This window comes from Ipomoea nil, unplaced genomic scaffold (genome assembly GCF_001879475.1).
Source record: "Ipomoea nil cultivar Tokyo-kokei standard unplaced genomic scaffold, Asagao_1.1 scaffold0317, whole genome shotgun sequence".
NCBI classification, from domain to species: domain Eukaryota; kingdom Viridiplantae; phylum Streptophyta; class Magnoliopsida; order Solanales; family Convolvulaceae; genus Ipomoea; species Ipomoea nil.
In genome coordinates, this window is record NW_017616745.1 from 5,142,337 (window position 1) to 5,169,460 (window position 27,124).

At 33.4% G+C, this 27,124-nt stretch overlaps 4 protein-coding genes across 6 annotated transcripts; 1 reads left to right on the plus strand and 3 right to left on the minus strand.

The window, feature by feature from the left end:
• Positions 1-3,751: 3,751 nt before the first annotated feature.
• Positions 3,752-6,093, minus strand: LOC109165007 (heterogeneous nuclear ribonucleoprotein U-like protein 1). Its single transcript, XM_019313600.1, has 6 exons — positions 5,834-6,093; positions 4,949-5,703; positions 4,657-4,845; positions 4,242-4,350; positions 4,098-4,156; positions 3,752-4,004 (listed from the first exon to the last, which is right to left on the minus strand). Exons 1-6 carry the CDS (start codon positions 6,012-6,014, stop codon positions 3,864-3,866), a joined length of 1,434 nt encoding a protein of 477 aa, XP_019169145.1. The 5' UTR covers positions 6,015-6,093; the 3' UTR covers positions 3,752-3,863.
• Positions 6,094-14,239: 8,146 nt separating this feature from the next.
• LOC109165014 (myosin-2-like) lies at positions 14,240-27,124 on the minus strand. Of its 3 annotated transcripts, none has more exons than XM_019313620.1 (7): positions 26,725-27,124; positions 26,444-26,576; positions 25,790-25,930; positions 25,572-25,696; positions 25,287-25,475; positions 24,649-25,009; positions 14,240-14,250 (listed from the first exon to the last, which is right to left on the minus strand). In XM_019313620.1, exons 1-6 carry the CDS (start codon positions 27,022-27,024, stop codon positions 24,656-24,658), a joined length of 1,242 nt encoding a protein of 413 aa, XP_019169165.1. In that variant the 5' UTR covers positions 27,025-27,124; the 3' UTR covers positions 14,240-14,250; positions 24,649-24,655. The 3 variants fall into 3 exon arrangements, with proteins under 3 accessions (XP_019169165.1, XP_019169172.1, XP_019169157.1); XM_019313627.1 differs by lacking the exon at positions 14,240-14,250 and adding an exon at positions 24,028-24,171 and having other exon boundaries at positions 24,646-25,009; XM_019313612.1 differs by lacking the exon at positions 14,240-14,250 and adding an exon at positions 24,028-24,168 and having other exon boundaries at positions 24,643-25,009.
• Positions 14,592-15,267, minus strand: LOC109166384 (F-box protein SKIP27-like). The gene is made up of 3 exons (XM_019315367.1): positions 15,193-15,267; positions 15,029-15,103; positions 14,592-14,894 (listed from the first exon to the last, which is right to left on the minus strand). The coding sequence occupies exons 1-3, from the start codon at positions 15,265-15,267 to the stop codon at positions 14,592-14,594; spliced, it is 453 nt and encodes a 150-aa protein (XP_019170912.1).
• LOC109166393 (ethylene-responsive transcription factor 4-like) lies at positions 20,779-21,680 on the plus strand. Its single transcript, XM_019315379.1, has one exon. It carries the CDS (start codon positions 20,779-20,781, stop codon positions 21,571-21,573), a length of 795 nt encoding a protein of 264 aa, XP_019170924.1. The 3' UTR covers positions 21,574-21,680.

Here is a 27,124-nt window from a genome sequence, read left to right on the forward strand (position 1 = left end):
ATGTATTAGAATTCACCAAGTGGCTTGTAGTCCATTGGTATCCGGATGGCCCTTTATGTGGGATGTTTTAAGTTTGAGCCTTGGTGTAGGCGTAGATTAGTATATGGGTAGCCCCCTTCCTTTGTAATAAAAAAAAAATGTATTAGAATCCAATTTTATTAGTTTAGTCAGAAATTTAGTCTTTTACTATTAGACCATATAGTTTTGATAGTCAGAAATTTAATCTAAATATACAAAGAGACAAAACTCTGGACCAAGGTGGATCCGGTCCATGGTATAACAACTGCAAAATAAATTTGCCCCACATACATGGTGGACAATCATAGCGCTAGTCTAGTAAAAATCTTAGTACAAAAATTAGAAAATGTAGCACAACAAATCATCGTAAAAGGTACATGTTTTCAAACTATGTTCCATCTTCCTTCTTCTTGCTTATTGCGCACAAGAAGTCTCCCTCACTTTGAGAGGTTACTCACATAATGTTGCTGGTGAGACTTGATCCTGATCATTCTTTCCAAACTTCACCCATATGACAAATCTCTTATAACAATATTATTAATACAAAGAAAAACTTTTTATGAAATGACAGTGAGAATATCTGGTTCTCTTTATGTCACTTCTAACACATTCTTCTCTGAGATCTCTGATCTAAGTTGCATGCTGGAAGATATGACTAAAGCTGAGAATACTGAAAAGGTAAAACACTTGTGTTTATTTGTGTAATTGTGTATAACTTGCCAAGTTATATGTGTTTTTAAATGTTTATGCTTTCTGAGTTTCTGTATTTATTAGGCAATAGGGACAAAAATGAAAGACAAGTTTGATAAGTACTGGGAGATCCAGAAAAAATGAACCATCTCATTTTCTTTGCCAATATTCTGGACCCCAGAGATAAGGAGGAGTACATGCCTCACCAGTTTGTCAAGTTGTATGGAGATGTCAAAGGCAAAGAATGTTTTGCCAAGGTCCAAACTGCAATGGTTGCATTGTATAATGACTATGCTGCTACATACTCTGACAGTTCATCCTCTAACCAACCTGTCCAGTCTCAACCTACTACTTGTACAGTTGGTAGGCCTGTCTCAAGGATGAAGAGTGAACTTAAAAAAAAAAAAAAAAAAAAAAAAAAAAAGAAAAGATTGGAGAGTGGTGGTGGAAGCAGTAAGCAGACAGAGCTACAAATATACTTGAGTGAAAATCTGGTTGAGGATGATGAATCTGTGAGTTTTGATGTTCTAAAGTGGTGGAAGAGTCATAGTGAGAGATTTCCTATTCTCTCCAAAATGGCTAGAGATGTGCTTGCAGTTCCTATTTCCACAGTTGCATATGAGAGTGCATTTAGTACAAGTGGAAGGGTGTGCTTGATGCATTTAGGAGTTCCTTGACTCCTAAAATTGTGGAAGCCCTACTGTGTACCCAAGATTGGCTGAGGTTACATAATAAGCCAATCACACTTGAGGAAAATTTAGATGAGGTTGAAAGATTGGAGAAAGGTAAATATATATTTTTTAAATCATTTCTTTTTTACTTTTGTAACTTGTAAGTCTAGAACTAATTACTTATACTTAACTGTTTTGCAGAGTTACCCACTGGAGCTGGAACTACTCTACCATCAATGCTGTCATCCATTCCTGTAATGTTTTCAGTAATTATTATTTGTTTAACTAATTATTTATCTTTATATGTTATGGTGTTGTACTGTTGTTTGCTGTTGGCCTTCACAAGATGAAACTCTAAGAGTCTTAACAGTCTAAGTCGCTTGACAACTTTCTATAATTATATTATAGAAATGTTGCCCCACTTAGAGTTGAGCAGTATTCACTATTCAGTATTGATGTCCCATACTCCCATTACATCCATTCTGGATCTCTGGTATTCCTCTCATCCTCTGAATTGATCTCTGTTCAGTTTTAATGCATTATTATTTATTATTACTTATTTTTTGGCAATGATGATGCTTCCACCACTGTTTGAACAAATGGTATAGTGTTGCTATGTTGCTCATGTGCTATTATAACACATTTGAGCAATTTGCCACTATCCTTACTTGAAATGGAAAATTGCAATCTGAGCCTATAAGGCTATTAGCCTAATGCCCCTACAGCATAATATTGTTACTTAGTTAGCTGTTTACTACATATGTTGTCTAATAATCTAATATTGTGTTAAGTTTTCATATTAACAGGAAGAAGTGTAGAAATGGTGATTGATGTTATTTGTTGAAAAGGCCTAGACTGGAATGATTGCTGAAGTTTAAGTGATTAACTTCGAATTTTTGATGTTTTGGAAGTTAAACACTTAAACTTAGATTAATTTTGTATTTTTGGTTTACTTTTTGCAATTTTGTTTGTAAACTTAAATTATTTAGCTCTGCAAACTGTCCATTAAAAGGTTGTTGCATGTTTTATTTTGTTAACTTATTAGTTATTACTTATTTTGGTAATAGAGACTTGGTAGATTATATATTATCATATTAAATTAATCATATTATGTTTTTTCAGTTTTTAATTTTCAATTATTAATGAACTTTTCCAAATACGAATTAAGTCCGACATCCGATCCGTATAATCCGAAATCCGACATAGCATATCCGATAGGGTTTTAGTTTCAAAAAAACGGATAGGACTTCAAAATTGCAATCCGCAATCCGATCGGATGAACGGAAAAATCATCCGATCCGATCCGTCCGATGCACAGGCCTAAAATAATCTGAAATATACACGCGAGAGTTGAGAGCAAAACACTTTTCCTACAATCTTTGCTTTGTTCCCAGTAATGTTGGCCCGCCAGTGAACTGCTCCGGTGGTCTTGAAACCAACCGTGACCACCCTCAACGTGCATTGAACGCGCCCAGCCGGTGCACAAAACGTGCACCAACTTTGTTTTTGTTTTTGGGGTGTCAGTGGATCTCAAAAAAAAAAAAAAAAAAAAAAAAGTTAGTACACGTTTTGTGCACAAGCTTGGCGGGTGCAGTACACATTGAGGGTGGTCACCAACGGGCAATTGTCTTTTTTTTTTTTTTTTTTGAATTCAAAGTTTGTATTTTGAACTCCTATTTATACTTAGTAGAAACAATCATCCGAGCTTGTATAAAAAGCATGAGAAGACATTGTAAAAGGGGTTGAATAATCTAAAACATACACGCGAGAGTTGAGACCAAAACACTTTTCCTACCATCTTTACTTTGTTTCCGGTAGTGTTGACCCGCCGAAGACTGTTCCGGTAGTCTCGAAACCAACCGTGACCACCCTCAATGTGCACTGAAGCGCGCCGGTGCACAAAACATGCACCAACTTTTCTTTTTTTTTTTTTTAATGTCAGTAGATCTCAAAAAAAAAAAAAAAAAAAAAGAAGTTAGTGCACGTTTTGTGCACCAACTGGGCGCTGTAGTATACATTGGGGGTGGTCACCAACTGGCAATTGTCCTTTTTTTTTCTTTTTGAATTCGGAGTTTGTATTTTGAACTCCTATTTATACTTCAAGTGACAAGTATGTGCAAAAATCATTATAAGCTAATGTATTCTTTGTGGTGTCTTTGCCTGCTATATATGTAGCTGCGGCGTTTCCATGCACAACATTAAATGTTATTTAAGACGGTTAATCATGCCGATAAACATAAATCCAGAGTTTCGGGTTTGGGCTGCTCTATTAGATTCTTGAATGATATGGTAACTATAAAACATTTATCAGTATCACTAGGGAAAATACCATATTAATTAGTTCAATGTTGAATCTAAAGAGAAGAGTTGTTTCAATAAGCTAAGAATCTAAACTATTTCCTAATTTCACCATATATAAAACTCCTTGTTTAATTTAGTAATGCTGAGCTTCCATGAAATCACCATCCATGTCAACTTCGTTCTCTAGAGGCCTGCAGAACCTGCTGGCCTAGGAGTGCTTGAACTCTGAGTCTGTTCTCCCAGAACTGCAAAAAAATTCATATTTGCTTTCATCTCACCCAAGTTCTTCTCTGACTCTGCTCTTCCAAGTTCCGGAAACCAAACCTTAAAACACAACATGGATAGACAGATAAGAGCAAAACATGAGGAAAAATAAATGCAGAAACTTACTGTTCTTATGAACATCTATCTTTTTACCTCATCAAAGTGCTCATCTGTTCCATGCATGTCTTTGCTCATTGGCAAAACAAAGTTGGCTGCCAAGTGATTAGCCAGAACGAACGAGTCATAACCGAACAGTAAAGATGTAAAATGACAAAATTATATGAAGTTTGGTGATACCTAAAGCCTCATTTATGATTCCAGCAGGAATTCCCCTTCCCAGTTCTTTGTATCTCTTAACAACACGTGACTTGAACTCTTCTAGTGCTGGGAAAACCACAACAGCAACCTAATTCAAAGCCATAGACAGTATGCTTCATTAGAAGTCATGGCAATAACAAGAGCACATCTCAACTAAAAGCATAAGCTGATAGTTAGATTGCACATTAATGGTTATATGCTCAACACGCCCCGCGGTGGGTTCCCCACGTGGACCGTAGTCGCTTATAGGGTGACGAACCCATGACCTTTGGTCTGGCTCTGATACCAAATTGAAGCATGTGCTCCATCTCAACTAAAAGCTGATAGTTGGATTGCACATTAAATATGCTCAACAATAACCAAACAATATTTATGACAGAAGTCATGGCAATACTTTGTTGTAGTTTGCAAATGGCTTCAGCTTGTGGCCACGGAGACCTTTGTGGACATTCGTGTGATCAACGATGAAGTTTCGAGGCAGCTTTGAAGCTCTGGACACAAGAGCACTGAAGACTTTAGCAGCACGGCCATTCCAGCACTCAATCAGTTCATCATAGTTACACTTATCCATCAGGGAAGGCACCTGTGAATATAATTGTGTCAAATTTCTTGTCAGATGTCAATTAATAAAAGAACAGCTTTGCTCCATCCTGATTCCCGAACCAAGTAAATCTTGTCTTCTTTACCTTCATTTTATGAAAAGCATGGCTTTCTCCAAGCAAGATGTATCGTTTTTCGGGGTGCTCCTCGGCCCATTTCTGTGCCCAGGTTGTCTTGCCTGAACCAGGCAAACCAACCATCATTATAAGGTCACAGCCATGAACATCTGGAGATAAAGTAGGGCCTGGAAAAGCTTTCCCATCTTGCACAGAAGATGCCCAGGGTTTGTAGCCTTCAACAGGCTCCAGTCCATCTTCTCTGCAGAACTGCAAAAGAACAACAACATTTTTTAGCAGAACATGAGGGAAATATGCAGACTGCCATTCCAGCTCCTTAATCCCTCCATCAAACTGGCTTGCCATTCCCATCCATCTCCCATTTCTGTGGAACCCAATGGACGCCGGTTTAGCCTCAAGATCCACACAACAAACTATCGTATCCCCGATTTCGAACCGTTCACCATAGCCACAAAACCTTCCTCCACTGCAGAACTCTCTGGTGTTTTGAATGCAGAAACTGTTCGTCGTCTCCCCCAGGCTTCCAAGACTACTACTGTTGCCATCTTCCCCCCTTGACACCCCTACCCGACATACATTCTTGTGGTCTTCTGAGATGTCATCATCAGCGCCAATGTTTGCAGGCTGATATTCAATGATTTTGCAGCCAAAACAATACTTTCCCCCACTGATCCCCACATCCGCTCGAGCCCCAGACCAGCAATAAGCGAACTCCTTCTCATACCGCCCTGAGCCTTGCAGTCCATTGAACTCAATACAGAAATCTGAAACATCATCATAAAGTTATAATAAATCAATGTCAGTTGCAGATTCCTCAAAAAACACAGCTATATATATACACGACATACAAGTTGGCAAGATTGGTTAAAGTTTCAAGCTAAGATAGATTCATACCCAAGTCGCAATCGGCGGGGTTGAGTGATACGCGACGGGGCATGAGGAGCGGAGTTTGAGACGACGGCTGGTCTCCGGCGGCGACGGCGATCTTGAGCTTCTTATTAGCGTCGGGATGTTCGTCGGTTATGGACGACGACGACGAGGAGGAGTCACGTTTCGGCCACGACGACGCCGCCATCCGGTGGATTTTCCGGCACGGAAAAAAGTAAATTATAACTTGGGGTGTACTTAAAATGTGAAAGCGAGAGAGATTTGTGAGGGATTTCCGGTGGAGTATAGAGCGATGGAATGGAACAAGGTGACAAATATATGACTGTAAAGAATAACGTATATTGATTTCTGGAGTGCCACGTGTACTTTTTTTTGAAGAAGCTTATGAGTTATGACTAATCCTTCACGTTTTCGGCCTGGCAAATCTTTTAAACCACAATACAATGGTGAAACCGACCCGTACGTTACAAATTACAATGGTGCGCATGGCGTGAGAGGTAAACCACAATATTTTTTTGAGCAAATACCAATTCTTATCCCACGATTATTAGTAAAATGACAGTTTTGATCAACATGTTTAAAACCTATCAATGTTCATCCATGACTATTATTTTAATACCACTTTTCATTCACGATTATTGTTTTAGTGCCAAAATTCATCACATCGGTCACCCCTTCGTTTAAGACATGTCAAAATATCAAATTATTAAGGGTATTTTCGTCCTTTTCAAATTAAGATATCAATTTGAGTATGAATAAAAAGATTTAAACCCTAAGATATATCCCAATTCGCGGTTCTTCTCCTCAAATTAAGGTGGGATGAGGAGGAGAACTGCGAATTGAGATTGATCTTAGGGTTTAAATCCTATTATTCATGCTTAAATTGGAATCTTAAGTTGAAAAGGACATCCTAAAATGTTTAGATTTCGACATGTCTTAAATGGAGAGGTGACCGGCAAAATGAATTTTAGTACTAAAATAATAGTCGTGAAAGAAAATTGGTACTAAAATAATAGTCGTGGATGAAAAATGATAAGAATTAAACATGTAGACCAAAAATCGTTATTTTACTAATACTCATGGGTCCAAAATTGATATTTGATGATATTTTTTTATTATCATTCTCTGATAGTCTGTTTGGTTCATGAAAAAAAAAAAATTGAATTTAAAATTTATAAGAAATATATTATTTGAAATATTAGTTTTATTGTTTAGTTGGTAGAAAATAAGTGATTATAAATCTACTATATCTACTATACTAATAAGAGCTCAAGAGAGTTAGACCTATAATGGGTAGAAAAAATGGCGGTCACAGATTTTAATCAAATGAATGGCTCAGATTGATCAAATTTTAATTTTTCCTTAAGATTTCCTAATTTATCCTTAATGAATATGATTATCCGTTAACTTTTCCGTTAAATATTATCTTTTTCGTTAATTTATGTTAGTTCACCGTTAACTTACTCATTAATTTCTACTATACTAATAAGAGCTCAAGAGAGTTAGACCTATAATGGGTAGAAAAAATGGTGGTCACAGATTTTAATCAAATGAATGGCTCAGATTGATCAAAATTTAATTTTTCCTTAAGATTTCCTAATTTATCCTTAATGAATATGATTATCCGTTAACTTTTCCGTTAAATATTATCTTTTTCGTTAATTTCTGTTAGTTCACCATTAACTTACTCATTAATTTCTACTATATATATACTATATATACTAGTAAGAGCCCAAGAGAGTTAGGCCTATAATGGGTAGAAAAAATGGCGGTCACAGATTTTAATCAAATGAATGGCTCAGATTGATTAAAAGATTGATAAGATTTAAATTTTACACTAAAATTTTCTAAAATACCCACACACCGTTACTAATTCCGTTAAAATTTTAAAAATTGCCGTTAGTTCACCGTTAACTTACTCATTGATTTCAATAATAAAAAAAAGGTCTTAGGTTCGAACCCCATCCCAATCAAAGTTGGCATAATTAGTACCTCTATTTTACTCTTATTAAATTATATAAATAATAATTTAGTAGCTACAACAAAAAATTATAGATATGCATTTCTTTAATTTAGAATTATGTGTCCACAATGCCTTTATTCAAAAAAAAATTATTCATTATCAATAAATTAAATAAGAGAAATAATTGTATTAGTTATATTGTCTTTATTTCTCTACAATATAAAAATTCTTTATATTCAAATTTATTAATTGATTATATTCGCTACATTGTCCTTACAATGTCTTAATTCAGTGAAAAAAAATTATTCATTATCAATAAATTAATTAAGAGAAATATTTTCATTAGTTATATTGTCTTTATTTTTCTCAAATGTAAAAATTTTTACATTCAAATTCATCAATTGATTATATTCACTACATTGTCTATTATCTTTTTTGTGCACTATTTTTCTAATTAAATATCAAAGTTATAATACAAAATAATGTTATATATTTATTTACCAAGTATTTTATTAATACCATGAAAAAATTAAAAAAATATATAATTAATAAAGCCAACCATATTAACTACTTGAGAGATTTTGTGACAAAGAGAGTATTCAAATCACACAACAAATTGAAGTGAGAACTACCTTGCAATGTCCTTGTTTGACAATCAGCAGTTAGCGGATTATATTAGCGGATTTGACCAACGAATTTATTTAATTATTAACATTGGGTAGAAAAAATGACCGCCAAATTATTAAATCAAATGAATGGTTCAAATTGTTCAGATTTTATTTTTTTTTTTAAAATTTTTCTAATTTATCCTTAATTATATGATTATCCATTTAACTTTTTTCGTTAATTCACCGTTAGTCTAATTCTAATATTAACGTCTAATATAGAATTATAATTACACCATTAATCTAATTCTAATATTAAAGTCTTAATAGAACTTAACCACAAATCCTAATGTCGAAATCTCCTCAAACAATATTAGTATATATTTAATATTTTATGCCCTAATTTTTATTTGTTCTCCCTTATGTCCCGTATTTGGTTTCAACCATACCTATACAATTATTTTATTGACAATTATAATCAATCTTGACTATATTATCTTGCATTTGTAAACTTAGAATTACCTATTTAACCAGCACGTGCTTAGCTCAATGGTTTAGTGGGCAGTATTTGGGAGAAGAGACCAAGGTTTGAACCTCGGCGGCGGCAGTGCAGGAATTATGTCCAAAGTGGGCAGATTCCTTGTTCGCACCGGCATTTGGTCCTGTCTGCTGAACCATTGAGTCACCGTGATTTACAACTTCCTACAATGCTCTGTCGGGTCAGAGTGTGGGGGGCCCTTGGGTAGGGGACTCAACCTTTGGGAGAAGAATTACCTATTTAAATACGCAAATTCAACCTTCAATTATCTATGCATGAACAATTTCAATATAATCTTGCCTTAATATACTTTAAAGTACTTATTTAAAAAAAAACATTGGGCATTATCCCAATCGCGCAATGCGCGTAAAAAACTAGTATACGTGTGGGGGGCCCTTGGGTAGGGGACTCAACCTTTGGGAGAAGAATTACCTATTTAAATACGCAAATTCAACCTTCAATTATCTATGCATGAACAATTTCAATATAATCTTGCCTTAATATACTTTAAAGTACTTATTTAAAAAAAAAAAAACATTGGGCATTATCCCAATCGCGCAATGCGCGTAAAAAACTAGTATACTAATAAGAGCTCAAGAGATTTAGACCTATAATGGGTAGAAAAAATGGCGGTCACAGATTTTAATCAAATGAATGGCTCAGATTGATCAAATTTTAATTTTTTCTTAAGATTTCCTAATTTATCCTTAATGAATATGATTATCCGTTAACTTTTCCGTTAAATATTATCTTTTTCGTTAATTTCTGTTAGTTCACCGTTAACTTACTCATTAATTTCAATAAGAAAGGTCTTAAGTTCGAACCTCATCCCAATCAAAGTTGACATAATTAGTACTCTATTTTATTCTTATTAAATTAAATAATAATTTAGTAGCTACAACAAAAAATAATACATATGCATTTCTTTAATTTAGAATTATATGTCTACAATGTCTTTATTCAAAAAAAATATTCATTATCAATAAAGTAGATAAGAGAAATAATTTCATTAGTTATATTGTCTTTATTTTTCTCCAATATAAAAATTCTTTACATTCAAATTCGTCAATGGATTATATTCACTACATTGTCCCTACAATGTCTTTATTAAAAAAATTATTCATTATCAATAAATTAATTATGAGAAATAATTTTATAAGTTATATTGTCTTTATTTTTCTCCAATGTAAAAATTCTTTACAGTCAAATTCATCAATTGATTATATTCACTACATTGTCTATTATCTTTTTGTGTACTATTTTTAAAATTAAATATCAAAATTATAATACAAAATAATGCTATATATTTATTTACCAAGTATTTTATTAATATCATGAAAAAATTTAAAAAATATATAATTAATAAAGTCAATCATATTAACTTACCCTAAAAGGCTGAATCCCCAACCCTAAGGGCCCTCACACTCCGACCCGACAGAGCATATTAACTACTTGAGAGATTTGTTGACAAAGAGAGTATTCAAATCACACAACAAATTGAAGTGAGAACTATCTCGCAATGTACTTGTTTGACAACCAGCAGCTAGCGGTTAGCGTTAGCGGATTTGACCAGCGAATTAATCAACGGTTGGTAAAAAGATATTTGAAAAAATTAACTGTTTAGATTAACATGTAAAATGACCTAATGATATACATATAATAATAATAATAATAATAATAATAATAATAATAATAATAATAATAATAATAATAATAATAATAATAATTGTTTTTTAATACATACATACATATATATATATATATATATATATATATATATATATATATATATATATATATATATATATATATATATATATATATATATAATTAAGCAATCATATTAACTACTTCGGAAGATATATTGATAAAGAGAGTATTCAAATCACACAACAAATTGAAGTGGGAAACTACCTCGCAATGTCCTTGTTTGGCAATCAACAGTTATCTCTTCAATATTAGTATATATTTAATATTTTATGCCCTAATTTTTATTTGTGCTCCCCTATGTCCCTTATTTGGTTTCAACCATGTCCATACCTATATAATTATTTTATTGAATATTATAATCAATCTTGACTATATTATCTTGCATTTGTAAACTTAGAATTACCTATTATAAATACACAAATTCAACATTCAATTATCTATGCATGAACAATTCTAATATAATCTTGCATTGATATATACTTTAAAGTACTTATTTAAAAAAAAATATTGGACATTATCTCAATCGCGCAATGCGCGTAAAAAAACTAGTAATTAGTATAAAGAGTCAAATGCTCTCACCAAAAAAATAAATAAATAAAGAATCAAATGCTCCTCACCAAATAAATAAATAAATAAAGAGTCAAATGCTCATGCATAATAAAAATATATGCGGTTAAGTCAGGAATTCATGTTGTAACTTCTTCTGTTCTTAAAATGTGTGAAAAAATGAAATTTACTATGGAAAATAGAATATCAATAGAGAGCAAGAATTTCATTTCCATTGGAATAAATTTTTAATCAACAAAATAATTTTTTTTTTAATATCAAAACGGAGGGGATACCCAGAAAAGACAAAAATTACAGCACCCTTTGGAGTTTGGACGCAAGAAGCTCTATGAACTCTACGGGAGGAGGATGCGCCAACCTTGTCCAGAGATAGCAGCTCAATGATCGCATGCGAAGGTGAGTCATAATAGCGTAAAACAACTCCACCCTCCTCGTCCATAGTCGCAAGTTTATCCGCTACCCGATTCTGTTCTCTGAAAACATGTGTGTATCGCACTTCCACCAGGCCTAAAGCTTCTCGCATGCAGAGCCTGCCAATGTTATGGCATTGGCTTCTCCATCCTTCTTTCTCACACAAACTCTCCACCGTAGCCTTAGAATCACACTCAACAATAATCCTCGAGGCTCCGAAGTCCTTCGCCATCCGTAGCCCTTGCAGCACACCCCACGCCTCTGCAGCTTCCGCCGAGCATCTTCCAATGTTGTATGCAAACCCCTTACACCAGTCCCCATTTTCGTCGCGCAGCACTCCTCCACAGCTAGCTAAACCATTACGCCTATAGCTGCCATCCACATTTATCTTGAGCCACCCTGGTGGCGGCTTAGTCCAAGAGATACGGGTATCAACGTAGATGTTTTACCCATGCCTTCCACTTTTTTCGACTTGAAAGCCCCCAGCACCTCCTTATCATATTGCGCAGCCATGCTAACCTCTAATCTACAGGCGTGTTCATTTCGATCAACAAAATAAGATAAAATATGTTTTTCTTCAAATTCGAGAAAAATATTCACCCCTCAAAAAAAAAAAAAAAATCCTAGTTAACCAAACGGGTTTTCAACTTTTCATTGTTGTTAGAATATTTTTGAAGATATATCCAGTTGCGATTTATACATTTAATGTATTAGAATCCAATTTTATTACCAAGACTATGTGGTCTAATGGTACTCGGGTTGGACTTCCATTTGGAAGGTTGTGAGTTCAAGCCTCAGTAGGCTGAAAAAGTATATGAACATCTAAATAATGTAATAGAGCCAGACCCAGGTCCATGCTATAACAACTACAAAATAAGTTTGCCCCACATACGTGCTGGACAATCATAGTGCTAGTCTAGTAAAAATCTTAGTAAAAAATTAGAAACTGTAGCACAACAAATCATTGTAAAAGGTACATATAGTATCAAATTAAACTATGTTCCGTCTTCCTTCTAAAAAAAAAAAGAATCCAATTTTATTAGTCTAATCAGAAATTTAGTCTAAATATACAAAGACACATAATAAAAGCAAACTATTCTCTGGACCAAGGTGGACCCGGGTCCATGCTATAACAACTACAAAATAAGTTTGCCCCACATACGTGGTGGACAATCATAGCGCTAGTCTAGTAAAAATCTTAGTACAAAAATTAGAAAATGTAGCACAACAAATCATCGTAAAAGGTACATATAGTATCAAACTATGTTCCGTCTTCCTTCTTGCTTACCGCGCACAAGGAGTCTCCCTCACTTTGAGAGGTTGCTCCCACAGTGTCGCTGGTGAGACTTGATCTCTGATCATTCTTTCCAAACTTCACCCATATGACAAATCTCTTATAACAATATTATTAATACAAAGAAAAACCTAGGCTAATAAAAAAAATACTATTATTCTTATACTTTTCTTCTTCTCTCAAAAGCTTGAATTCTCAATCCCAAGGGTCCCCCTAAACCCCGGCCCAACAGAACATTTGAGAGGATGTAAATCACGGTGACTCAATGACTCAGCAAATAGGACTCATGCCCACTAAACTAGTTACTTGACATTATTATTCAAGTGTTAATCTCTAAGCACCTATGTGGCTATGTGTCACAAACCAACATATTTAACTATAATTATTTTTTTTAACCTATAAAATATATAGTTGAAATCTAATTATTTTCTTCCTATAATTATATCAATTTTAATGGTAAATGCCATCAATATTAGATAGTTGTAAATGGTAATGCTTATCAAGTAGCTAGATTATTATAGTGAGTAAATAAATGATGGTGATTTACAAAAGTAGATCTATGGAGGTGAGACATCACTAAGCAAGGGGCAATAATAAGTAAAGTTATAATAGGTGATTGGCAGATTTTAAGTAGGAAAATTTTCTGTATAAGAATGATCTATTCAATCAATCTCTTTTGAGCTAGATTAATGATAAGAAATCCTATATTTTGGTTCATTGATCTCCTAGTTTAAGGTAAAGTAGTCTTTTTCAATGAATTATTCAAAGATTTATATTGATGATAAGAATACATTAAAATCTTGACAAATTCAATTTGCAAACTTTAAAATTCCAAGATAGATCATGTTAGTTACGTTATTCAAAATTTGAATAATATAAAAGGGATTTCAATCTCCCGATCTCTCTAAGAACAAAAGTGCATGATCACTCACACCAACATTTCCTTGGATACCAAAGAATAAAATAAAGTCAAGAAATATTTATTTGCATATATTTAGTAAAATCATTTTTACCAATAGAAAAACCCAAAAAATATAATAAGATATCCCATCATATTTGATTTTTTTTTTTAATCAATCAAACATTGGATGAAATATGATTACTAGGAATAATAACAATACATATATACCATATATAAAATTTTCTTTTGCCAATCAAACTTTATTCAATGAAATATGACTACCAAGAATGGTATTCCAAGAGATTAAAGAGTTCCAAGAATGCCAAACTACAACTTTAAGTTAAGTTGGAGAAGGGTTTATATGCCTCCATGAGAATCAAGAATTGAAGCTTTTAATTAACCATATGAATTAGCTTCTACACATCATATCCTACCTAGCTAGCTAGCTTCAATGAGATGGTTGAAGACAAGACGATCTCCTCAGCTCTGTCGGCTCCCAAATTCTACTCCCTCAACCAAACTCCCTGCGATGACAAACTTGGATATATGACATCTTCAATCTTATGGATCTAGACTAGAGAAAGTTACCTACCTAGTTTTTTTTCGTTGAAGTATGCCCTAACATCTACAAGCACTCATATGTTAGGGGGATCGATAAATAATGTGCAGTCTCATTATTGGGACTATTTCATCCTACTACAACAACAAACCCTAGCCATGTAGGTTTAACTAAAACCTGATTTCTTCTCCCAAATACTGCCTACTGGACCATTAATTAAGATCTGATCTCATCTATGCCGGGCGACGCCATCTGCAAAAACTGCTTATTGCATTGCCACTTAACTGCCCCACCATATTCTGATGCAAATAGGGCAACAGATATACCAGCCAGCTTCTTGCTAATCAACCGAGACCTTGTAACTCTCAAGTGTTTTGGAGCATTAGGTGCTGCAACAACAACTCCATTATTATCATTATTAAACTCCCCAAAATCATCATCATCATCATCGTTCTTCCAGAAATGAACCATCTTCTTCGGCGTACTATATTCAAAATGTAATTTTTTAGCAACCAACGTCTGTTCATCATCATCATCATCATCATAACCAAAAACCCTAATCATCATCATCAAACAAACAGTCTAGCCAGAAGATATATATATAAATTTAAACCAACAAAAAACATTAATTTCACTGAAAATTTAAGACTCACCACTTCTCGGAGCGTCTTGGAAACGTGAAACAGTGCTCTCAAATCATCATGATCCACACCACAAACTATTCTGATCTGCATATATTATATATATACATATATATCACCATAAAGATCAAATCTTTTTATCAAACAATCGAAATCTAATCTAAATTCAAAATTACCAGAATATCTTGAGGCAAGGCTTCGAGAGCAGACTTATATGTAGGTGTGATTGATGTTAAACCTGCAACCTCCATGGCCAAACCAGGCAAAAATCTTCGAGAATGAGACCGGAATCTTAGAGAGTATAATGATATATTGTGAAAAACCCTAATTTGTAACAGTCGCTCCTTATAAGGAAATCAAGAACCACCTTCCAATTACCTTTCAATTTATGAAAGTAAAGTTTTCTCTATATAAAGAGAGAGATATATGTGATTTTTGAAGTTTGTATTCTTTACCGTACTGTCCGTGCCATTGTTTTCTCTTCTTTTTTGCTTTTTGAAAATTTTTAAATATTCTTAATGGATAAATATCACCATTTAGGTAATTCTAATTTTATTTTGAAAAAATAATAACTAATTATTTAAAGTAGAACTATATCCCTAATTGCATATCCAACACATATTTTTGAGAATATATGTGCAAATAGATTTATTCATACTAGTATTTTCGCACGTGCGTTGCACGGAATGGATTTGTTATAATATTTTAAGAATATTTGGATCGATATACAACTATATAAATTATAAAATCAAATATTATATAGTACAATTGATGAACTTGGTTGGATCGATTATGTTTTCTGATGTTATCCTTGCTTGAATTTGAGCAAATAACTGCTCAATTACCTGTGCGATGCACGGATAATTTTTTTTTTTTTTTTATTGAGATAATACAATTAAAGATAAAATTATAAAAAGTTTTAATATTGAACGTGTACATTTATTTTATTATAAGATTAGTGCAAAAGTATCACTAAATTAATTGGATAATATATGACTCGTTTGTCTGCAAATATCTTAAAAAGATCTATATGTAATATGATTTATGTAATTATATTATTATTACTAAAATAAATATGGGAAAAAAAAGAGAAATAGTTTAATTGTAATAATTATTATAAAAATAAATTCAACGACCAACGTTTAGATTAATTACCATAATAATTATTAGGCAATTATTATTAGTCAATTATACTAATATATGTGCAATCATACTTTTTTACCTAAAGTATATTCATTTTCGTCATATCACATTTAGTTTTTTCTTTCTCCTCCATATCTGAATGAATTAAGTGTAATTATTATAAAAAAAAAAATCCAACAACTCATGTTTAATTTTAATTATACTAATATTCGTGTAATTATTAGTTTAATTAATATAATAATTATTATTTAAGTATATTAATATCTGTGTAATTAATTTCTTAATTACCATAATAATTATTACATAATTTATACTAATATTGTGCAATTACACTTTTATATATAACATGTTTAATTGTAATTATACTAATATTCATTTAATTATTAACTTAATTAACATAATATTTATTAGATTTTATATAGTAATAGTTTGGACGGGAAATTGCAAAAGTATAAATTTGTTTTTATTAGTAGTATAGATAGATATTGATAGATATATTTACAATTAAAATAATTACATTTAGAAATTAAAAAATTAACATTTAAATTTTGTATGATTAATATAGTGCATAAGTATATGTATGTGTGTATGTATTTAAAAATTTTTCTAAATATTTATCAACACATATTTTGTTAATTTTATAATTTTATTTTCTTAATTATATTTCTTATTATATTAATTATAATTATAATTAAGGAAACTGCGTGTACAAATGAAAAGAATTTAATTATTAAATTTGTATGGATTAATATAGTCCATAACTACATTGAGCATAAATCATTAAAACTATGAATCATTACCATTATTTTGAGAAAAATTCATTCTTTAATATAATTATAGTTATTCTATGATATTTTGAGCACAAATCATTACTATATTATGAATATAAATCATTATCATTATTCTAAGCTTAAATCAATACAAATATTAATATTTACTGTAATTTAAATATAAAATTAAAAATATATACAATTAAATGTGAATAAAATAAAATAATTTCAATTTCAAAAGTTTTGAACTGAAATACAAAACAAATAAATTTAAAGATATCTACAATATGAAGATATTAAATTAAATAGAAACTTCAATTCTATCTAATTAGAATAAATTCCACATATCAATTTACATTTTATTTTATTAGAATATATATTTTCATTTTATATGATATATATATATATATATATATATATATATATATATATATATATATATATATATATATATATATATATATATATATATATATATATATATATATATATATATATATATAAAGCTTAAGGTGCGTGAGTAGTTGAAACTTAAGGTGCGTGGGGTTTGTGTTCTTAATGTGCTTTATTTGTGTGCATAAGGTGCGTGTGGTTTGTGTACTTGAGGTGCGCCATTTTAATATTTAAGGTGCGTCACGTCAACCGCACGGGAAGCTATACCCGCACTTAAAATAATTCTTAGTCACATTTGTAGTACTAAAAATATTACTTTGGATCACAGATTGGTGAAGACTTCGGCATTCTCGTGGTGGTTCACGGCGGCTTTCTGCTACGACAGTTAATTATTATCATAAAGCGATATTGTAATATGATTTAGACAATTATATTATTATTATTAAAACAAATATACAAAAATAAAGGAGAAATAATTTAAAAGTAAATATAATGTCAACTATATTATATAATAATGCATATTACATGTCAATTTATAAAGTTGTAATATGATTTTTTACTGGGCAGTGTAAGAGGGGAATGAGAGAGTCACCAGCACGGAAAAAGGAGGGAGGCAGTGTAAAATGAAGAATTGCAATCTTTTTAGTCACCAATCCATTGTATTTATAGGTAGAGAATGTGAGAATTATAAATTAGTAAGGGAAAATGGCACTTTTTCCCCCTGAGTTATATACTTATAGCATTTTTTCCCCTTGAATTATTTAAGTGGCTCTTTTTCCCCCTGAAATGTTAAATGGACATATTTACCCTTAAAATAAATATTTAAAAAAAATATTTCATTTATTTTTCTTCTCCAACAAATTATTACTATAATTTGGTTCAAACCAAACAGATACTTTAGCAACCAAACCAAAATATCCCAATTACAATTTATAATCAAAACGCGATATTTAGAGTTTATTAAAATAGCGAACTGGAATGGTCGGTTCATGATCCGAACTGAAAAAATAAAATATATTTATTGTTGAATTTAGACTATTTTAAAATAAAAAATAAAATTTTAAAATAAAGACGGTTCAAAATCGCGAATCGGATCCGGAACCGCCGGTTCACGGTTCATGATCCAGTTTTTTTATTCTTAAATTTAATAAATTGAAATCCAAATATTGAGTTCTAGATCTGAATCATAACCGAAAACTTTTAATTCGATTGCTATAGTGTCTGGTTCAGTTCGTACCGAACCGTGATAATCGCTACATATACGCAATAATTTGTTGGAGAAGTAAAATAAATAAAATGTTTACTTTAAGGGTAGAAATGTCAATTTAATATATTAGGGGGAAAAATCACCACTTTTAAAATAATTGAGGGGGCTAATGTGCTTACATAAATAATTGAGAGGGAAAAAGTGCTATAAATATATAACTTAGGGGGAAAAAGTGCCATTTTCCCAATTAGTAATATCAGTTTCCTTTTTCAATTTACCTTCTTAATCAAATATTATTTCACGCTGATCCAACCGTTTCCTTTTCTATTTTTAGTCAATTAGGAATCTTTATAGTTTTCAGTCAATTAGTAATATCTGTATCCTTTTTCAATTTCCCTAATTTTTGTTTCCTTTTCCATTAGAATCTTTTTATATTTTCAGTCAATTAATAATATCAATTTCTTTTTTCAATTAACCTTTACTATTGTTTGGGCGGAAATTTCACAAAGGAGGATTTTGTATTTATTAATAATATAAATATAGATATAGATTTTAGAATAATGTTTTACTTCAATTCATAAATTCTACGTCATGTTCTTTTCTTCTGTTAAAAAAAAAAAAACAAAAAAAAAAAAAAAAAACAAAACAAAACAAAACAAAAATGGCACCACGTACTCGAACCAAAACTACAATCAGGGAGACTAATTAACGTCCTAGAAAGTAAGTTCACCCTACAAACTCCTAGCTCTAGCAAAGGTATAACCTAGGTAGCGTTTCAAAATAAGTTATTATTTTAAAATATTGGTTTATTTTTGGAACATTACCAAACAGAACTTATAGCTTAATAGTAATTTAAAATAACCTATAAGCACCTAAATAAGTTCCGCCAAACAGAGCCTTGATTTGCTAAATATTAGAGTAAATTTCAATTTTGGTCCTGTGACTATTGGGGTCCTATTAATTGCAGTCTATGACTTTCAAAAGTGGTAATTTAGTACTTTGAGTATACAATTTTTATCAATTTTGGTCACTCCGACCAAATTTCGTCGGAAAAAACGGTCTTTGCTTAATTCAGACCATAATTAAAAAAACTAATTTCCTAAACACTAATTGGTTAATTAAGTTTTTCCGGTGAAATTTGGCCAGCAATTTTGTCAGATTGACCAAAATTGATAAAAATTGCATAGTCAATGTACTAAATTAACATGTTTAAAAGTCATGAACTACAATTAACAGGACCCAATAGTCACAGGACTAAAATTGAAATTTACTCGCGGTAATTAAATGATACTATTTCCCTTTTGAAAAAAATGATACTATTTTGGTTGGGTATTAATTAAGAAGTTAAAAGCTGAAATAAAGCAGCTTTAATTTAGAAATTTTCTGATATGGGAAAAAAAAAAAAAAACCTTATTATAAAGTACTATTTAGTAGAAAAAAACACAAAAACATTACAATTTCATTATTAAAAAATACAATAAATTTTTTAGAAAAGGGTCAAATAGGCCTTCAAACTTTAACTTAAAAATCAATTAGACCCTAAACTTTTTAATGGTGTAATGACACAATCGTTATGCCATGGAACCGTGGTCACCATCCATAGTGAACTCGGTTCCAACGGTGTTAGTATACCGTTATCTTTTTTTTTTTTTCCTTAATTAATTGCATGACTTTTCTTCTTCATTTTCACATTTCGCGGTTTAACTTTAATTTGAGGTGAGTAATGATTTCAAACATTCATGAATTATGAATCCATGCCTGCACATTCACTTTGAAACCATGCCTACACATTCCCGTCCGAAACCATGGCTGCTCCTTTGCAGCGCAAGCTTCTTCAACATTCATAAATTATGAATTTTCTGTTATGAGATTATGAATTTTCTGTTATGAGATTATGAATTTATAGTAAATTCATAATCTCATAACAGAAAATTCATAATTTAATAAATATTTTTCTTTTATGCGATTATGAATTTTCTGTTATGAGATTATGAATTTATAGTACATTCATAATCTCATAACAGAAAATTCATAATCTGACCAAACGCGCGCCGTTAACACCACATTAGCGAATTTTATTTTATTTTTTTGGGAAAATCAACGATTTGGTCCCTCAATTGTTAGCGAAATATCAATGTAGTCCCTTAATCGCGAAATCACCGATTTAGTCCCTGGAAATAACTGTTTTTAGTTGATTTGGCCCCTCCGACCGTAACCCGTTGAAAATCCGGCGACTGCTTCGATTTGGCATGGGTAAATTTGTCATTTCGCATTTTGGTCTTATTCTTTTTGCCCTATTTAATAAGGGGGCGGCGGTGGTTGTGGCGGTTCCGGCGGTGGACTGCAACGTGAATGGAGTGCGGAAAGAGCAGGTGCATTACAGGGGAGTGAGGAAGAGGCCGTGGGGGAGGTACGCGGCAGAGATCAGAGATCCCGGGAAGAAAAGCCGCGTTTGGCTAGAGACGTTTGATATGGCGGAGGAGGCCGCTAGGGCTTACGATAATGCCGCGCGGGAGTTCCGCGGCGCCAAGGCGAAAACGAATTTTCCGTTGGCGGAGGAGCGGATTCCGCTCGATTTCTGCGCGCGGTTTGATATGAACAGGAATGCGTGCGAGAAGGACGGCGGCGGAGGAGGAGGAGGAGGGAAGAATAGCAACCACCACAGTCCCAGCCAGAGTAGCACCGTGGAGTCGTCCAGCCGCGACACCGTGTTGGTTGACTCGTCGTCGCTGTTGGATCTCAACGTCGGCGGCAGATTCTCCGCGGTGAACCTTCCCTACCAAAGCCGTCACCTCCGCGTCGCGCCGGTCGTCGTGTGTGGATACCCGCCCGCCGCTGTCGTGCATCCGGCCAGCCACGTGTTCTATTTCAACGCCCTCGCATGTGCCGCGCAATTTCGCCTTCCCTCAACCCCCGATTCTCGTCTCCCAATTTTCACGACGGCGGCGTCGGCAGCACCGGAAGCGGCGTTGCTCAGAGCGAGTCCGACTCCTCCTCCGTGGTCGAAACCAATCGCGATCTCAAACCTAAAAAAGACGGCCTAATTTTAGATCTTGATCTCAACCTCCCTCCACCAGAAACTTTGTGAACCGCCCGGCATCAAGAGTAAACCGTTTTTTTCCGTCGAAACCCTTTTTTGTTCATTTTAGAACGAAATGACAAATTTACCCATGCCAAATCGGAGCAGTCGTTGGATTTTGAACGTGCTACGGTCGGAGGGGCCAAATCAACTAAAAACAGTTATTTCCAGGGACTAAATCGATGATTTCGCGATTAAGGGACTACATTGATATTTCGCTAACAATTGAGGGACCAAATCGTTGATTTTCCCTTTTTTTTTTTTAACGTAAAAACGGCGCCGTTTGGACCCGTGTTCACCATTCATGGTGAACACGTTTCCAGGGCATAATTTGCCGTAATGACACCGATCAACAATTCATTTAGGTGCAATGAATCCTAAAAAGAGGTTAATGATCTGCTATCACATGTCATTAGCGTTCAGGCCACCTTCCGGCGAATTTTCCGGTAAAAAAAGTGACCGATTACCGACTAATGAAATTTCCGGCGAAAAAAATGACTGTCAACGAGTATGTTTAAATGTCATAAAAATAACGGTATTAACCGCTCAAAATCCTCCTTTTTTCTTCTTGGTTATAAACTATTATCAATACATAAGCCTACTCTAAAATCCCAAAAAAGTGCAATTGAAAAAATCACAAGTTTACTTAAGGTGTGTTTGGAAACCCAGAAAATGATTTCTGAAAAAAATGGTTTTTGGTGTTTGACAACACTTGGAAAATCCAGTCAACGGAAAACATTTTTCGTTGACTGGGAAAAATGTGCCCATTTCGGCGGAAAATGACTTCAGCCAAAATTTGGCGGAAGTCATTTTCCGCCCATTGCTTTTTTTTTTTTTTTTTTTTTTTTTTTTTTTTTAAGGTTTCTGGCGGAAACCATAGCTATGGTTTCTGGCGGATACCTGAACCCTTTTTTTTTTTGGGTTTCAAACATATAAAATGTATTTTTATATTCTAAATAAAATAATTAAAATATTTAATTATACAATTCTACTCATTTTTTAGAAAATGAACCAAACACACCAAAACAATTTTCCAAATGCAACCAAACACTGGAAAAGGAAAATATTTTTCGGAAAATGACTCATTTTCCATAAGTCATTTTCCTACTTTCCAAACGGACCCTTAATGACAAACCTTAAGTCTAGTGCATAAATCTACTTTATAAAAATCCATAAGACTTGTGGTTCTATTACCAATAAAAAAATAAAAATAAATAAAAATAATAAAGAGGAACATTTTGAGTAGCTAATAATGTCATTTAAATATGTTTGTTGATAGAGGACCAAAAATGATAATGCCACAATAATGCTAGGACCAACATGGATATTAAAAAAAGAAAAAAAAAAAAAAAAAAAAGAGACTAAAAGTTGGTCGAGATGACACATATAAATCTAGGACCAAAAATGGAAAAAAGACTAAATACTTATACTGAATAGATCAAAATGTCCTTGTATTTATCGTCATTTAAAAAATTTTGTTGGCATATGACAAAAAATGGTCATGCCACAATAATAGTAGGACCAAAGAAGAAGAAGAAGAAGAAGAAGAAGAAGAAGAAGAAGAAGAAGGGTGTGTTTGGTTCATGGGTTTACACATTAGGAATGAGAATCAAAATGTGTTTTGTTGATAACTTTTTAAAACACAACTATGAGATTTGATTATCCCTTCAATTAAGAACCTCATTCCTTAATTAAAAACGAATTGCGTATCATTCCATCCTATTGGTAATCTTATTTTTAAATTTGGATTAGTGCTATTAAATTTTTGTTTTATTTTTTATTTTTTGTTCATATTGGTGTATTGAATGTCATTATATTAGTATCAATTGCTTTAAATTTTTTATTTTTATACTTTTTTTAAAACCTTTATTCTTTCAAAAAGTTGAACCCCAACCCTAATTTTTAAAACCTTTATTTCCATTATAAAGGGTGGTCATACAAAACCAAACATCAATATTGGTAATCATTCCAATTCTACCTTACTAACAAACATGCAAAATACTCTCACCAAAATCTATTACCACTATCAAATATTTTATTCCTATTGCAATTCCGATTCCCTTATACGAACCAATCATATTTAAAAGTGTACTGGCACCTGTAATCTATTTTTAACATCTGCACGTTTCTCCATGTTTGGCTTCCTATTCTTTTTTTAATGCCACTTCCCCATTTCTCCTTTCCCTTTTTCGTTTCTGTGTAGCATAAATAACCACCAAAAAAAGTAAAATAAAAAATACATAAATCTAGAACAAGCAAACGGTAATGGCTGGACAACATTCGGCGGGTCATTAAGAAGTGAACTTTATAAAACATTCTCCAAATATAACTAGATAGCTTGAAAAATGAAACCTTATACCTGCCAAATAATCTTAAATTTTGTACATTGCATGTCGCATAAACTTTATATACATATGTATATATGTATGTGTGTTTATATATGCATACACGGTCCAAACAGAGTATGCATGTCTTTATTTCCATCTTTAACTGTGAATTTATATATAATTCCAAATAATTTAACATTGACTTGTTTAAGATCTTACAAAGGAGCTTCAACGACATAATTTCTAAAATGCTTTTAGTAAATGGAAGTATGAGAGAATCTACAAAGATTCATCAAATAAACATGCATAAATCTCATAATAACACCTAAAAATTTTAGATCACTACTCAAATAAAAAATCTAAATACTTCAATGACCTTGTCATCCAGTGACTTTTCAAAATGGAAGGTCATAGGTTCAATCCCCAGTAGGGACGGTATTGACTCTTTGATAGTATTCCAAAAAAAAAAAAAATGCACACAATTGTATTATCGTGTATAATCTATAGTATGTACCATAACTTAAGATATAGGGGGTGTTTAAAATTAACTGATAGCTGATTACATGCATGCCTGATCGTAAAGCTACTTTGAACACATTTCTGTTAATCAAGCACTAATATTAATTGTTTAACCAAATCAAACCGCTAATAGTGGTCAAATAAACCAAAATTGACTGATAGGCTAATTATTTTACCACACGGGGCCATAGTACACCATATTTATGTGCTCTTGCCTCTATCACAATGTCTTAGCTGCTTCAGTGTTGCTTTTACCACCTGCAATCTGCTCTTGTAATCCTTCTTCCAAGCTTTAAACCTTAACTTCACCTTATGCACATCACTGTTTTTTGGACTTAAATTCAAGGGCTCATCATGCCCTGATTTAACCCATGTAATCATGTTTTGATGAGAACCATTTTCTTGATCGAGAGGACTCGCGAAATCGAGCCTGTTGTTCACTACCAGTCCTGCATCAGACCGTTCAAACGGGATAAACCTTTCGCTTGGGGGTTCAGTTCTTGAAAGCCCATTTTCTGCAACACCCTCACTTCTACTAGCTGCACCTAGACTTGTCTGCACAAGTTCACGAAAACCGCTTTTCTGTTTAGCTGTCATATAATTGAAGCCATGACCTTTGGTCTGGCTCTTTTACCAAATTGAAGCATGTGCTCCATCTCAACTAAAAGCCTAACCTGATAGTTGGACTGCACATTAATGGTTATATGCTCAACACATATGCTCATATACTGATATACAGATATTCGTTTTATGAACGGGAAACTATCAGATGCCATTAACCGATTCACGGGTGCAAGAATTCGAGTGTGATCGAGAGGGATGCAAGACTGACCTGTATAGACATCAGCTGATCTTGCCACGACTTCTCCAGACATTGCATCTTCGCTTCATACTCTTGCGATTTTTTATCAAACTGCAAAATATATTCCTTGAGAGAGGCGTTTTCGTCTCTCGTTCTCTCCAAAGCTGCCTCTGTTACCGCAACTCTCCTTTGAAGATCAAGTAAAACTGACCTCTGAACCTGAACGAGATTGAATTAGACAATGCACATAAATGTCACATAAAAACATTGGAATTGTCTCAAAAACAAGTTAAAACATTCTAGGCAAACACTAACCCCATTAGTACAAGCCAATACCTTAATGTCCTCATCCTTCAATTCAGGATTTAGCATCTGTCTTGAGTTCAACCGACTTGTTATTTTCTTATTGAATTCTATTCGTGTCAACCAACCGCGAATTCCTGAAGAATGTAATACACAGAGAGGATAACTTAACCATTTCGCGATCTAACACTGCAGATTCATTCTACATTTAACTAGCAAATAATGGTTACCAGATTGCAAACATATGACTGCGGCGAGCTGCTCTAATCTCCGAGATTGCTGTTCCTTCATGTGTTTCTGGATAGTGACAATGGCTCTCAGCCTTGTAACAAGAAACTGATAATCTTTTCTTGCGTTTTCGCCTCGTACAACTGCAGACATAAACAACCCAACATGAGAATCATAAGATACCCTAGGACAAAACAGAATCTGCATCTGACTCTATTACAATGCAGTATCTGATCATAACTACTTTCTCAACCTACTGAAGACCTCCCATATGAGAGAGCCACTTCGTGCCACTAGACAACAAGGTCATTGGCACAGAATCTACATTTTATTGCCCACAAAAAACAAAATTCACTCGTCCCATATGAGAGAGTCACTTCGTGCCACTAGACAACAAGGTCATTGGCACAGAATCTACATTTTATTGCCCACAAAAAGCAAAATTCACTCGTTCCCGCAAGAACAGTAACTCATCGGCCTATTAGGTGGGAGGACCAGTGTCTGGTGCCCAGAAAGAGCCCACACACGGGGTCTACTGGGGCTCGATCTTGTGTTCTTTCTCACAATCTACGACCAGGAACCAACTGAGTTACCCCTACGGGCGATTTGCATTTTATTGGATAACTAGGGTTGTAATACAGAAGTGTGGGGATTACATGATTGAAGTACAATAGCTCCTCTCTTGAGCTCATTATAGTAATGGCGGGCTTGGTGGCCATGGTAACATCTCTGGATTATCTCTACACCTTTCTGTACTGCAAGCTGTTTCTCATCTTCTTCTATGCTAATCTGAGAAACAGACAACAATTGGCTTCAAAATTCAGGGAAAACAAAAACATGAAATTTACAAAAATTAAATCATCCATAAATCCAGTACAGTTTACTGAAATTAAGAGGGAATTAGGGAAAGCAGAACAAAAAGGCAATAAAGATTTACCTGAATCTTTAGATTATCTGAATCAAGAAAAGCCCTTTTCTCCATTCCTCTGCTTGCAGACAAATCATTAATCTTTCCCATTTCTTGATCACAGCAACCACTCCGGAGGTTGAGGGGCAGCTTCTTCCGGGCACGCGGCAGCCGGGAATTCTTCACCGGCCGGGGCGGCAGCGCCGGCGGGGCATCCTCCTCCTCCTCCTCCGGCGCTTGCTGGAGTTTCACCAGCAAAAGCTCCAGTGAGCTAAGGGTCCTCATTTGACACGTCGCCATCAGAGTATCAGACGACCTTGGAGAAAACATGAATCTCTGGATTGTACTAAAAATGGGAGAATTTAAGGTGGTTTCTTTTGAACGTAAAGGTGGTTGTCGTATGGCTTTTCTTGAAAAAAAAAAATATTCA